General features: G+C 42.4%; 1 protein-coding gene across 1 annotated transcript; it reads right to left on the minus strand.

Moving 5' to 3' along the window:
• Positions 1–1094: 1094 nt before the first annotated feature.
• LOC129383461 (uncharacterized) lies at positions 1095–9392 on the minus strand. Its single transcript, XM_072288397.1, has 8 exons — positions 9359–9392; positions 8866–9059; positions 6344–6566; positions 5590–5946; positions 4036–4256; positions 3807–3966; positions 3357–3453; positions 1095–2986 (listed from the first exon to the last, which is right to left on the minus strand). Exons 1-8 carry the CDS (start codon positions 9390–9392, stop codon positions 2959–2961), a joined length of 1314 nt encoding a protein of 437 aa, XP_072144498.1. The 3' UTR covers positions 1095–2958.
• Between the last annotated feature and the right edge of the window lie 901 nt (positions 9393–10293).

Genomic DNA, 10293 nt, shown 5'->3' on the forward strand with positions numbered 1-10293 from the left:
GAACACCCCGTCCTGTATGCTAGTCGTAAGCTGACGAGTCGTGAGCAGGCGTATAGCGCCACCGAGAAAGAGTGTGCGTGTATCGTGTGGGCCGTTCAGAAATTGTCATGTTACCTAGCCGGCTCGAGGTTTATCATTGAAACGGATCACTGCCCTCTCCAATGGCTGCAGACCATCTCTCCCAAAAATGGCCGCCTCCTGCGCTGGAGCCTCGCTTTGCAACAATATTCCTTTGAGGTGCGTTACAAAAAGGGGAGTCTCAACGGTAACGCCGATGGCTTAAGTCGAAGCCCCTAACGTGGGAATCAGCCTCAAAATTGCTTGTTACTGATGTTTTTCTTCCTGAGGCAGGATTTTTAACCTATTGCTTTTGTGTAGTGTTTCAAAGTGATGATGTGCTTTTTAGTGCAATTTTTCCGATTTGTGGACGCGTTCTGAGTGCTGCTAAACTACTGTAAGGAACTAGGCAGCAGTATAAAAGGGGAAAGAGCCTGGCAGGGCTTAGTGAGGGTTGTGCCGTGCTTGCTGACTGAGCGGTTGACTTTCGGCGTAGTTCTAACGCTTGCCGGAAACGAGAACAAAAATGTCAACTCTCCCGAAGTCACTTTGCAGTGTCCTGTGTGCACCTGAACGTGAGAACGAGGCCTTCTCTGTGCGCTGCGCTCAAGAAACGCCAAAGGACGCCCGACTACGGTTATGAGCATCATCGAGCGACATCCCTCCGGACAGCGGATGCAGTCCCCTGACCTTCGGGATCTCCTTCCCCCGGCGGGGCGGTCTGTTACGTTTCGCCTACAACGCGCGGTAATGCCGGCGCGGATGCAACGGACGCCGGGGCTTTGTTCAAAGCGGCGGACATTTTGGCCCGTCCGACGCCGCCGCAACGCCTACCCGCCAAGCGTGTCCAGGCGTCCCTAGTAGCACGCTTTGTTGCCTCAGTGTGGCCACAACGTTAGCTTCTAACATTGCCTTAACGTGGCTAGCGTCCTCTTTTTGCAACGTTAACGCAACATACATAAGACAACGTTGAGACAATATTGCTCCAATGTTACATCAACTTTCAGTCAATGTTAAAGCAACTTCTGGAGACAATATAAATGCAACATTGCTACAACTTTTTATTTGCACACATGCAACGTTCCCACGACAATGTCACTGCAATATTGCCGCAATGCTGTCATAACATTTCAGAAACTTTGAGACCGCATTCTAAATCACTGAAATATTTCAGCTATCAATGGTTGCTGGTCAATAAAATAATCTCGTGAAAGGCTAAACAGTCTGCAATGGTATCCTCATACCACAACGGTTACGGCAGTTTAAGGTCGCAAGAATGAGCAACTGACCATTACTCCTTGCTACACAGTGATGCGGTGCTGTGCTATAGAATACAAATACTTACAAGGCTGCACAGCACAACACATTGTTTTTCCATACTTTTCAGACCGCTTACTCTAAACAAGTTCTTTATGTAATATTCATCAGCTCTCTACTAGTGCTCTTGATCATCTAGATGCTACAAGCTGCCGTAACCTGAAGATACCACTGCACGTGGTTATTCTGACAATTAGAATGATTTATATATATGGGTGCACATCACAAGTAGCCATCATTTGTTTCTGATAACGCTATTTTATTTGTCAAGAACTGAATCAACTACACTAGCATCAAGCTTCAGACTGCTGTATAACTGCACTTTAGCTTGGCATACAGCTAGTTTCACAAATATAACTTAGAAAAAGGAAGCAGACATATAATACACTTAATATTACATGAACACATTAGCACAGCTTGAAAAATGTGCCATGTGAGCTTACATTTCACTAATATGATTTATATTATTTAATTACTTTATAAATATGATTATATTATTTAATTACTTTACAAAGAAACTTGCAACAATCTACAAAACAGCACACATGCAGCCTATTTTGGCTACTCAGGAACAAAAACCATAGCTAATGTTTTGAACAGTTTGAACAAAGAATGAAGGCAGGTTCCAAATTTGTCGAGCACTGCAGTGACTGCACACAGATTTTCAAGTGTGAAAATCATTAGCAGAAGCAGACCACAAACCACATGTGAAGTGACAGAGGCGCATTATATTAAAAATGCTGGTTCACAATATGTGAGCAATACTTCAGTTGCATTATATAACATAGAAATAGTGTTTCTTTAACGTTTTTTTTGTGATAAAGTTGTGATATGTTCCTTTTTCCTTGTACGGTGTGCGCCTGCGCTGGACTGAGGGCATTTAAGTAGTGTCTGCATCATTAAATAACCAGTTGTCAGTGAGCGCCATGTTTTATCCTTCTTCCCAACTTAAGTAAAACGGCGAGATAAGCGAATTTGTACATACTTGAAGAAAACAGTGCAGCAACAGGGACAAGACAGAAGACTGTACAGGTGCTGACTAGCAACTGAAGGTTTATTGAAAAGGAAAACATAAAATATACTCCCTTTACAACCTAGAGCACGCATGGTCTACACCAACAACTCTGATAAGCTGTCAACTTCAGTCATGGTGGTCAGCTACAACAGGTAACAGTCATGAACGAGGACGGATGGGGTGATTACGCATGTGTTGCGGACCCCATCCGTCCTCGTTCATCACTGCGAACTGTTGTAGCTGACCACCAAAACTGAAGCTGACAGCTTATCAGAGTTGTTGGTGTAGACCATGCGTGCTCTAGGTTGTAAAGGGAGTATATTTTATGTTTTCCTTTTCAATAAACCTTCAGTTGCTAGTCAGCACCTGTACAGTCTTCTGTCTTGTCCCTGTTGCTGCACTGTTTTCTTCCAAGTCTCCTTCATCCCTTGTTTGGCCATGTGCCGTTGCACTGGAAAACTACAAATTTAAAGTACTGTCAACATTTGCCTCAAAAATTCAGCACATCTAGAAACTTCTTGTCCCCTTGTCCCCTGGTGGCCTCCAGCTGCTCATGATGATGGTCTGATTCATGACATCAAAGGCGAAGCTGCATCCCTGCAAAAAAATAAATAAATATGTAAAGAACCAAAAATTTTCTATCATAAGCATCTTGGTGGACACACTTCCAATAGCAAAACCTCTAACAACAAAAAGTGCAACATTAAGTGCAGGTTGCTGACACTGCTCAAAAATATGGATCAAGGATGAGGAAAAGTAAAATAACATATATACTTGCACTAAGATATCTTCCAAATTAACAAAACACTTCCTATTTTGTCTGCCCCCAACTTAAAACCAGAGGTTATTTAAACTCCAGTAATGCATGCAATAAAATGCACATATTTATTAGGAAATATTTAGTGTTGGCGCCTCTAAATTGCTGATCTATAACTGCCAATCATTAAAGTACTGAACTGTCTCTTACCGTTTCTTCTGTCTTGATGGTGCATAACGGAGCCATTCGGCAATCGAAAGATGTATTTGTGACTCCGTGGCCTGTGCGAAATTGCTTTTCAGCGTTTCTGAAAAACAAATGAAAAAAAAAAAGAGAATGAATCATCAAAGACAAGGCTACATTGGTTGGCTTGGAGAAGAGGGTTAAAGTAAGATAAGAGAAAGCCTCATGGCTTGTGCTGAACAACGGCCTCATCACCCTTCGCTATAATAGGCAAAGCAGAAAACCAGCAGGGTGATGGCATGCCAGGAAAAGCCCATGCTATCAGTATAAAAAAATATACTGCTTATGTTCCTTACACAGGAAATGCATTCAGTGCTTCAAGCCTATGCATTGTTAACTGACAGCTAAAAATCATGGCATGCTGAAATGCGAATGTGCGTATGCATGCTACACATGAGAGATATATAAATATAGCACCTGTGAGGACTTGGAGCAGGTATAGCCCAATAAATGGCCTTTTTCCTTTTCTCCCAGTCAGAGAAAAGTCCTGGGCCAACGTGTCACACATGCATCTCCGCATAATTTTGCGTACAGAATCTTGCACTGATGTGCCACCGATTCGCGATAAATGGGCCATCTAGAAAAAAAAAAGACATCCACATAAAATTTCATGCATGTGTACTTGCAGAGCAAAAATTTAACTTACGAGGTCTGTCCTGTTTTTTTCATCATGAAGCTGCCACTCCAATTCTTCCAGCCTCTGATGAGTTGCCAGGGGAAGCAGTTCAAGAATGGCACTGCTGACAGGTTGTGCACACGGTTGTTTATTTTCTGTGATGGCTTGCTCTATCCTTTGGATGGATTTTTCCAGGCCATCTACCTGAGCTCTTATTCCCTTCACCTCCTTGAGCAACTTTCCAAGCATGGCTAAAACAAAGAAGAGAAAAGTAACTTGACCAAGCTAAAACATTTCACTGTAATGGTTTTAATCTTATGTAAGCAGTAACCTAAGTATGTCTTCATTCTTTCTACAAGCAAAGCAATCCACCTAAGAAATAGTAGTAACAGTTAAATAAAGGATTCCTGCCATTTCTTTCTTTAACCAATAATCTGCAAAGGGCCTAACTTAAGTTGCATGAATAACACTTTGCATTTCCAATACAAGAACACCATGCAGAAACATGCACACGTAACTTCACAGGATCCTTAACACAGCCAGAGTACTCGTGCTGCAATGAAAGGTATAAGAAATGCAGATATAAAACAAATTATTCAACAGTCAGACTTAAAAATGGTGAATTAAACATATGCAAATATTCTACTGTTAACATAAGTGCGTTTTCCCAAAAAGTATTGACTAAATTTAGGGGATCTACAATAACAGTGAACATATTTGCTTGTAAACGCACTGAAATAAATTAAAGACCTATTGCACTTTGAAGACTTACTATTTACATTCCACTCCCACTTTTGCTATAGCTCCACATGGAGCTGTAGAATATTTAAGTAAATGAATAAAATTAAATAAGATTAACTTATGGCAATGACCAATATGTGATCATGTGGCTGCTACAACTGAACAGACCAACTTTTCCATGCTAAATTGTAACACCATGGTTGGATGCAACCTAAGTGCAGTGAAGCTCCGCCCACATTTGGGACCCCCACACCGAATTCCACTGCAAAAAAATGTAGTCAACTGTTAAAGCTTTTGTGACCTAAACAAGAAGCTAATCACCAGACGAAATGATAAGACCAAGAATTTTGATGCTCATGCTTGCTTGATAAATTAAAACACTAAAAGCTGCTCTCATTTACTGTGCTGATTGGCCAGCAGAGTAATATAGAGAATGTGAACCATGGCCCAGTGTTACCAACTTCTTTTTAAAATTGTATCCTACTACGGTAAAGCTCACAAATGCGGCAGGCACCTGCATATGACACCAACAGATGCATCACCAAAATTAAACACATTCAGTAAGGCAATGTTAGAGCAACACTGTCTATAAAGTGCCTAATGTAGAAACATTCGCATGATCATGCAACCTGCACCTTCCCTGTATGGCGGCCAGAAATAAAGGTTTGCTGTCGTCTATCTATACGCTCCACTTATGAAATAATCAACTATAGCCCTTCTATAACCTTTACAGAATTAAAAAGCACCTGACCAGACTGTACATAAAGTTGGACAAATTCTTGCGACCTGCAACTCATGTCGCAAGCATAATAAATGATTCCAAAGGCTGACAGCAGCCCCTACCATTTTGGTCAAGCTTCCTTTTTTCAGCAAAAGAATCGCCATCATCTAAAGCCACTTCCCGGCTAGGTGGGGCCTTTTGTATCTGGGGATCCTGTGAAGCAAGTGACTGGGGCTTGAACCGTGAAAATTTCACAATTTTTGGCGGTGGTGGTCGTGAAACAAACTTCGCAGTTTGTTGCGAAGAATTAAAGCACTGTCCTCGTAGAGGAACAGGAAAGTCGATGCTCTCTTCATCTGAAGACTCCAGGCGCGCTGGTGGCCGCCTCTTCCGCCTTTGCTGAATTGTTTCAACATCTGAGGCCAAATCTGATGTGAATTCTGCTTGCTGCTCTTTTTGTCTAGCACTTTCATAGCTGCCTAAAAAGAATGAATGTAATATTTATTGCCCAAAAAGAAATGAAATGCAAAGCACTAGTTTTAAAAAGACAAACAAAAAAATTTATAGAACTGTTGAACACTGAGTGGTGAAAGAAATAACAGCATAATATAAAAATGACATGTCCAAATTAATATGTTTAGTATATTCATCTACTCAAAATTTGCCACCTTCACTAGTTTCAATACAAAAGCAACCAGTTCTGGTACTAAGAGTAAACAAATTGTAGATACCTTAATTATAAGGTTCAACGAAGATAACTTTCAAGCTCAAAGTTTAGCTAACAATACTGCCAAAAATTTACCGATCTTACTGATAGTACACGAACTTAAGCTACCAACTTGAACATGTTTTTAGAAACTTGGGCAAGAAGCTTACCACATGTCCACAACACTCGACATCTGTAGCTAGTCCAGTCGCTTGATGGTGGTTGTTGCTCTTTGATGGCAGTAGTTATCTTTGCGGTGCTCTTAAATGGTGGCCACCTAACTGTGTTTTCTGAAATCCACGAAGTGGGCACGACGGAAACTTCATCTTCATCTTCAAAAAGAACGATGCTGTATGTCTTCCCCCCTGAAATTATAAAACAAAGAAAACTGAATTAATGCGATGGAATCCTAGCCACGGTGGGTGCAGTTTGATGAAGGTGAAATGTGAAAAACATGTATGTGGCGAGTGATGTCAGTGCAGATTAAAGAACCACTGGTGGTTAAAATTTATCAGCAGCCCTCCACTATATGCCTCTCGCCCGCCTTTAAACTCACGTCATTGTGAATCAATTCATGTGCCTTATCTACCCTGATAGGCAAGTTTTATATTTTACGAAATCAACCAGTGATCCCCGAAAATATTGCCTTTCCTATTATTCAGCAATGCAACTGCTACACTTGTACTGCAGGTAATGATATGGTGGAATGAGAGGTTTAACATTTCGAAGCTGCACATGGATTTTTTAGAACACAAAAGCGGAAGGCTGCCAATTAATTTTTGACCACTCAGTGTTCTTTATAACATGCACTGACATCACACACATTTTCACTCCATCAAAATGTAGCCACTGTGGCAAGGATTCAATCTCATGACCTTGAGAAGAGCAGGTCCAATGAAATGAACAGTTTAAATTAGCAAGTATACCAGCACAGGCTATACTTGTCTCATTTAGTCCATTCATTTCAGTGGACCAAACCATGGCATGTGTGCAATAGAGGAAATACTGCATAATTATCTCCTCCGCTTGGCAAGCACATGCATTTATTTCTAATTTCATCAACAGGCCACACAGAAAGATCTTGTGAAAGGTCTTTAGCAGCAAAAACCAGGAGCTCTGAAGACGGCAATGGTTGCGAATACAAGTCAGCCAAAGTTGTGAAATAGTGCCCACAGATGCTGGCCCCCGACACCGATTGCAACATATTAGTTACTAATACAATGTGACCTTCTTTAAGCTGGACACAATTATCCAGCCTGCCAAGCTTTAGCACAGTTCCTTCAAACTCTAGCAAAGAGTACTGTCTGCCTTGAAACCCTGGTGTCACAGGTCCATTAGAGTGCTCTCCTGACAGTCTTGGGTATGAATTGAGAGAACCTGTGGAAACATTACTAAGAAAGCGTTTCTCACTGAGGCGCTTGATAACCTGCTGAAGAGCTCGAGCCTTCGTCCTTACTAGGGTCTTAAGTTTATAAAGGAAGTTTTCAAAAACGAAGGCTGAAAAGTCATCAAGAGGGCCAAATCTTCTGGCATCGTCAGCTAGATGCAACAATGAGTGCACGTTATAGACATAGATCCCCTTTCCATATAGGGAGCCAGCCTCAGCTACAAACTCTTGAAGAAGGTGCTCCGCCAAGTGCACGTTGTGCACTGCGTAATCTGGGCATGCAAGGATAGCAATAGCAGCACTAAGCTTCATAAAATGGTCGTAAAACTTTCTTTCCAAATTTCCTTGGAGGACAAGTGGTCCATAGTACAGTAGAAAGTTCCTAAACTCAACCGCTTTCCACTGCTCCAAAAATTGCAGTGATCGTGGCCTGCGCTTCATGTCACTTGGAACATACAAGTTAAAACTAGCAAGCATCGTGGATACATGAAGCTTTGACTGTGATGACATTTTTGAAGCTGATGGCTTTTTAGAAGCCCAATAACAAATGAGTAGTTTCTTCATTACTCCCAAACAAACCAGGTGCATATAGTCTAGTGGGAACTGTGTGACCATCCCAACACCAAAACACTGCAGCGGAGACTCGCTATGGTGGTGATGTTCTTGGGCAAAGCTCCTGAAATCTTCATCAGTGCGCAAGGGACTGTCATGGGAATCAAAAATGATTTTCCTGTCAAGTGCAGAGTATGCACCCTTTTGAGTGCACCTTTCACATCCAAAATAGGCTGTATGGCCCTTAATGCATTTGATGTAAGCCCTTGCTGGGGCATCACACACAAATGCATGGATTTTCACAGCATAGACCTTGCCATTGTACATAAGGCCCTCCTCAAGCAGCTTCCTTATTTCGGAGACAAAATCACTTAAGTACAAGGTCACATCTCCAGGCTTGCTGTCACCCTCATAGAGAGCAGCAACAAATGGAGAGGAGTGTGAACTTTCCTTTACAAGCACGAGAATCGGCCAGAATTGCTTTCTCGAGCTGCGGGAGAGCGGAAGGCCGTCTACGTTCACAATGAGTGACAATGTCCGACAATCTGCAGGAACATGTGCAACATGTTCTTCCAAAGAACGAGAAATTCCAAAATAGTGGTAACGACCACCGGTCATCACTGCCAGATCAGTATGCCTCTGCGTCTTTAGCAATGTTCTAGCATCCGAGGGTAACTCTGGATGGTATGGCTTGAGCACTTTAAGCAGGGAATTCAGGTGTGAAGCAGGCAATTTACTATTAATAGCCCATACACGCAAGTCGTACTCTAGACACTGAGTAGCGGCACCAGACTCAGGTGTCATCCTATCTTCACACTCCACCAACTCGTCATCGTCAGAAATCCGCGACAAGTCTGACGTTGCACTTCCTATGTCAGAGATGCCGCTAGAGGTGCCAAAATCTGACAAGTTGGAACTGCGGCTTTCATCTGCGTCCTCGCCTGGCACTGATAAAGAGGATAAAACGACATTATGCGACAAAAAGGCGTATTGATCCTGCTCTGCTCCTGATGCGCACAATCTGCTGTCACGACCATTATCAACAACGGCCAAACAATTTTCTAGTTCGCCGTGAACAGCCTCTGCTATTCTTCGGCGTCGTTGCCGAATGGACACTTCACTTAGTGAACGCTTCACTCTCTTCATGATGCAACGAATGTAGCACTTAAAACCATCACGAAGGGCATGGCTAAATTTGTGCCAACCAACACGTGTTACAGCACAACAATGAGTAGAAATCACTTACCACTGAGGTCATCCTCGGAGCAAGCCTGCGCCATTTCAGTTGAATTGCAGAGAAGCTACAAGAAAAAAAGCACAGGCACGGCGACTGCAAAAAAAACTATGCTAGAACAACAAAAAACGCGGACTTTGACACGACTGCCGCTGAGTGGCACGTTTTTAGATGAGCGCGCGTCGCAGGGCTGGCTGTCGCATGGAAGAAGGCATGGAAGAAGGAAATGGGCTCTCGGCTGTACCGCGATTTGGATTTGTGATGATCTCCATGGCCATTAGACTGCGGATCGTCAGTGAAACCAGAACTCAATTTTTTCGGCAGTTTTTATTTAGACCGCCTGCTTAATAAAAAAACAGATATTTCAGCTGTTTAGAAATATTTTCGATACAGGTATATATTTTTACATCAGTGTGACATAGTTAAGTACACTTGCACTGCTCGCCAGCTGTATGCACACCACATGCAAGCTTGCGCTCGAAGCAAAAAAAAAAAAAAATTAATGTAGTAATGGTGAGGAGAAGTGATCTAGCTGGTACCGGCTTTTCTATTTGGGCTTCAGAAATAGCCCGAGAGGGCAGACAATTAGCCTATAGCATGAATGTTATAGCAATGTCATCGTAGGTGGTTCAACATTTATTCATCATTTGACAATATTGCTGCAATGTGAAAAAGACCACTTTAGAGCAACGTTATCAGCATGTTGCTTGGTAACATTGCAGCAACATTATCTAATGTTGAAGAATGTTAGCGCAACATAATACAACATTGGCAATGTTGTTGCAACGTTGCAGTAACATACTGTGCTACTAGGGGTGTTTCAGTGCCACGTGTCTTCGTGTGTGTGTGTGTGTGTGTGCCCACGCTTGTCAAAGCGCGGCATCAGGGGAGCGGAGCTCCCCAAGTGAAGGTTGGCGATGCGTCACTACACTCGGTTCAGCAGGTCT

This window comes from Dermacentor andersoni, chromosome 5 (assembly GCF_023375885.2).
Source record: "Dermacentor andersoni chromosome 5, qqDerAnde1_hic_scaffold, whole genome shotgun sequence".
In the NCBI taxonomy this organism is placed as follows: domain Eukaryota; kingdom Metazoa; phylum Arthropoda; class Arachnida; order Ixodida; family Ixodidae; genus Dermacentor; species Dermacentor andersoni.

What these genes read in the sequence shown, in the direction of transcription:
- LOC129383461 (XM_072288397.1), bottom strand. Translation starts at nt 9,392, where the DNA reads ATGGCGCAGGCTTGCTCCGAGGATGACCTCAGTG. An exon ending in TCGAGTGTTGTGGACATGTG is followed by an intron (nt 5,947 to 6,343) that starts GTAAGCTTCTTG and finishes CATTCTTTTTAG; the next exon opens with GCAGCTATGAAAGTGCTAGA. An exon ending in CCTGCTCCAAGTCCTCACAG is followed by an intron (nt 3,454 to 3,806) that starts GTGCTATATTTA and finishes TTTGTTTTTCAG; the next exon opens with AAACGCTGAAAAGCAATTTC.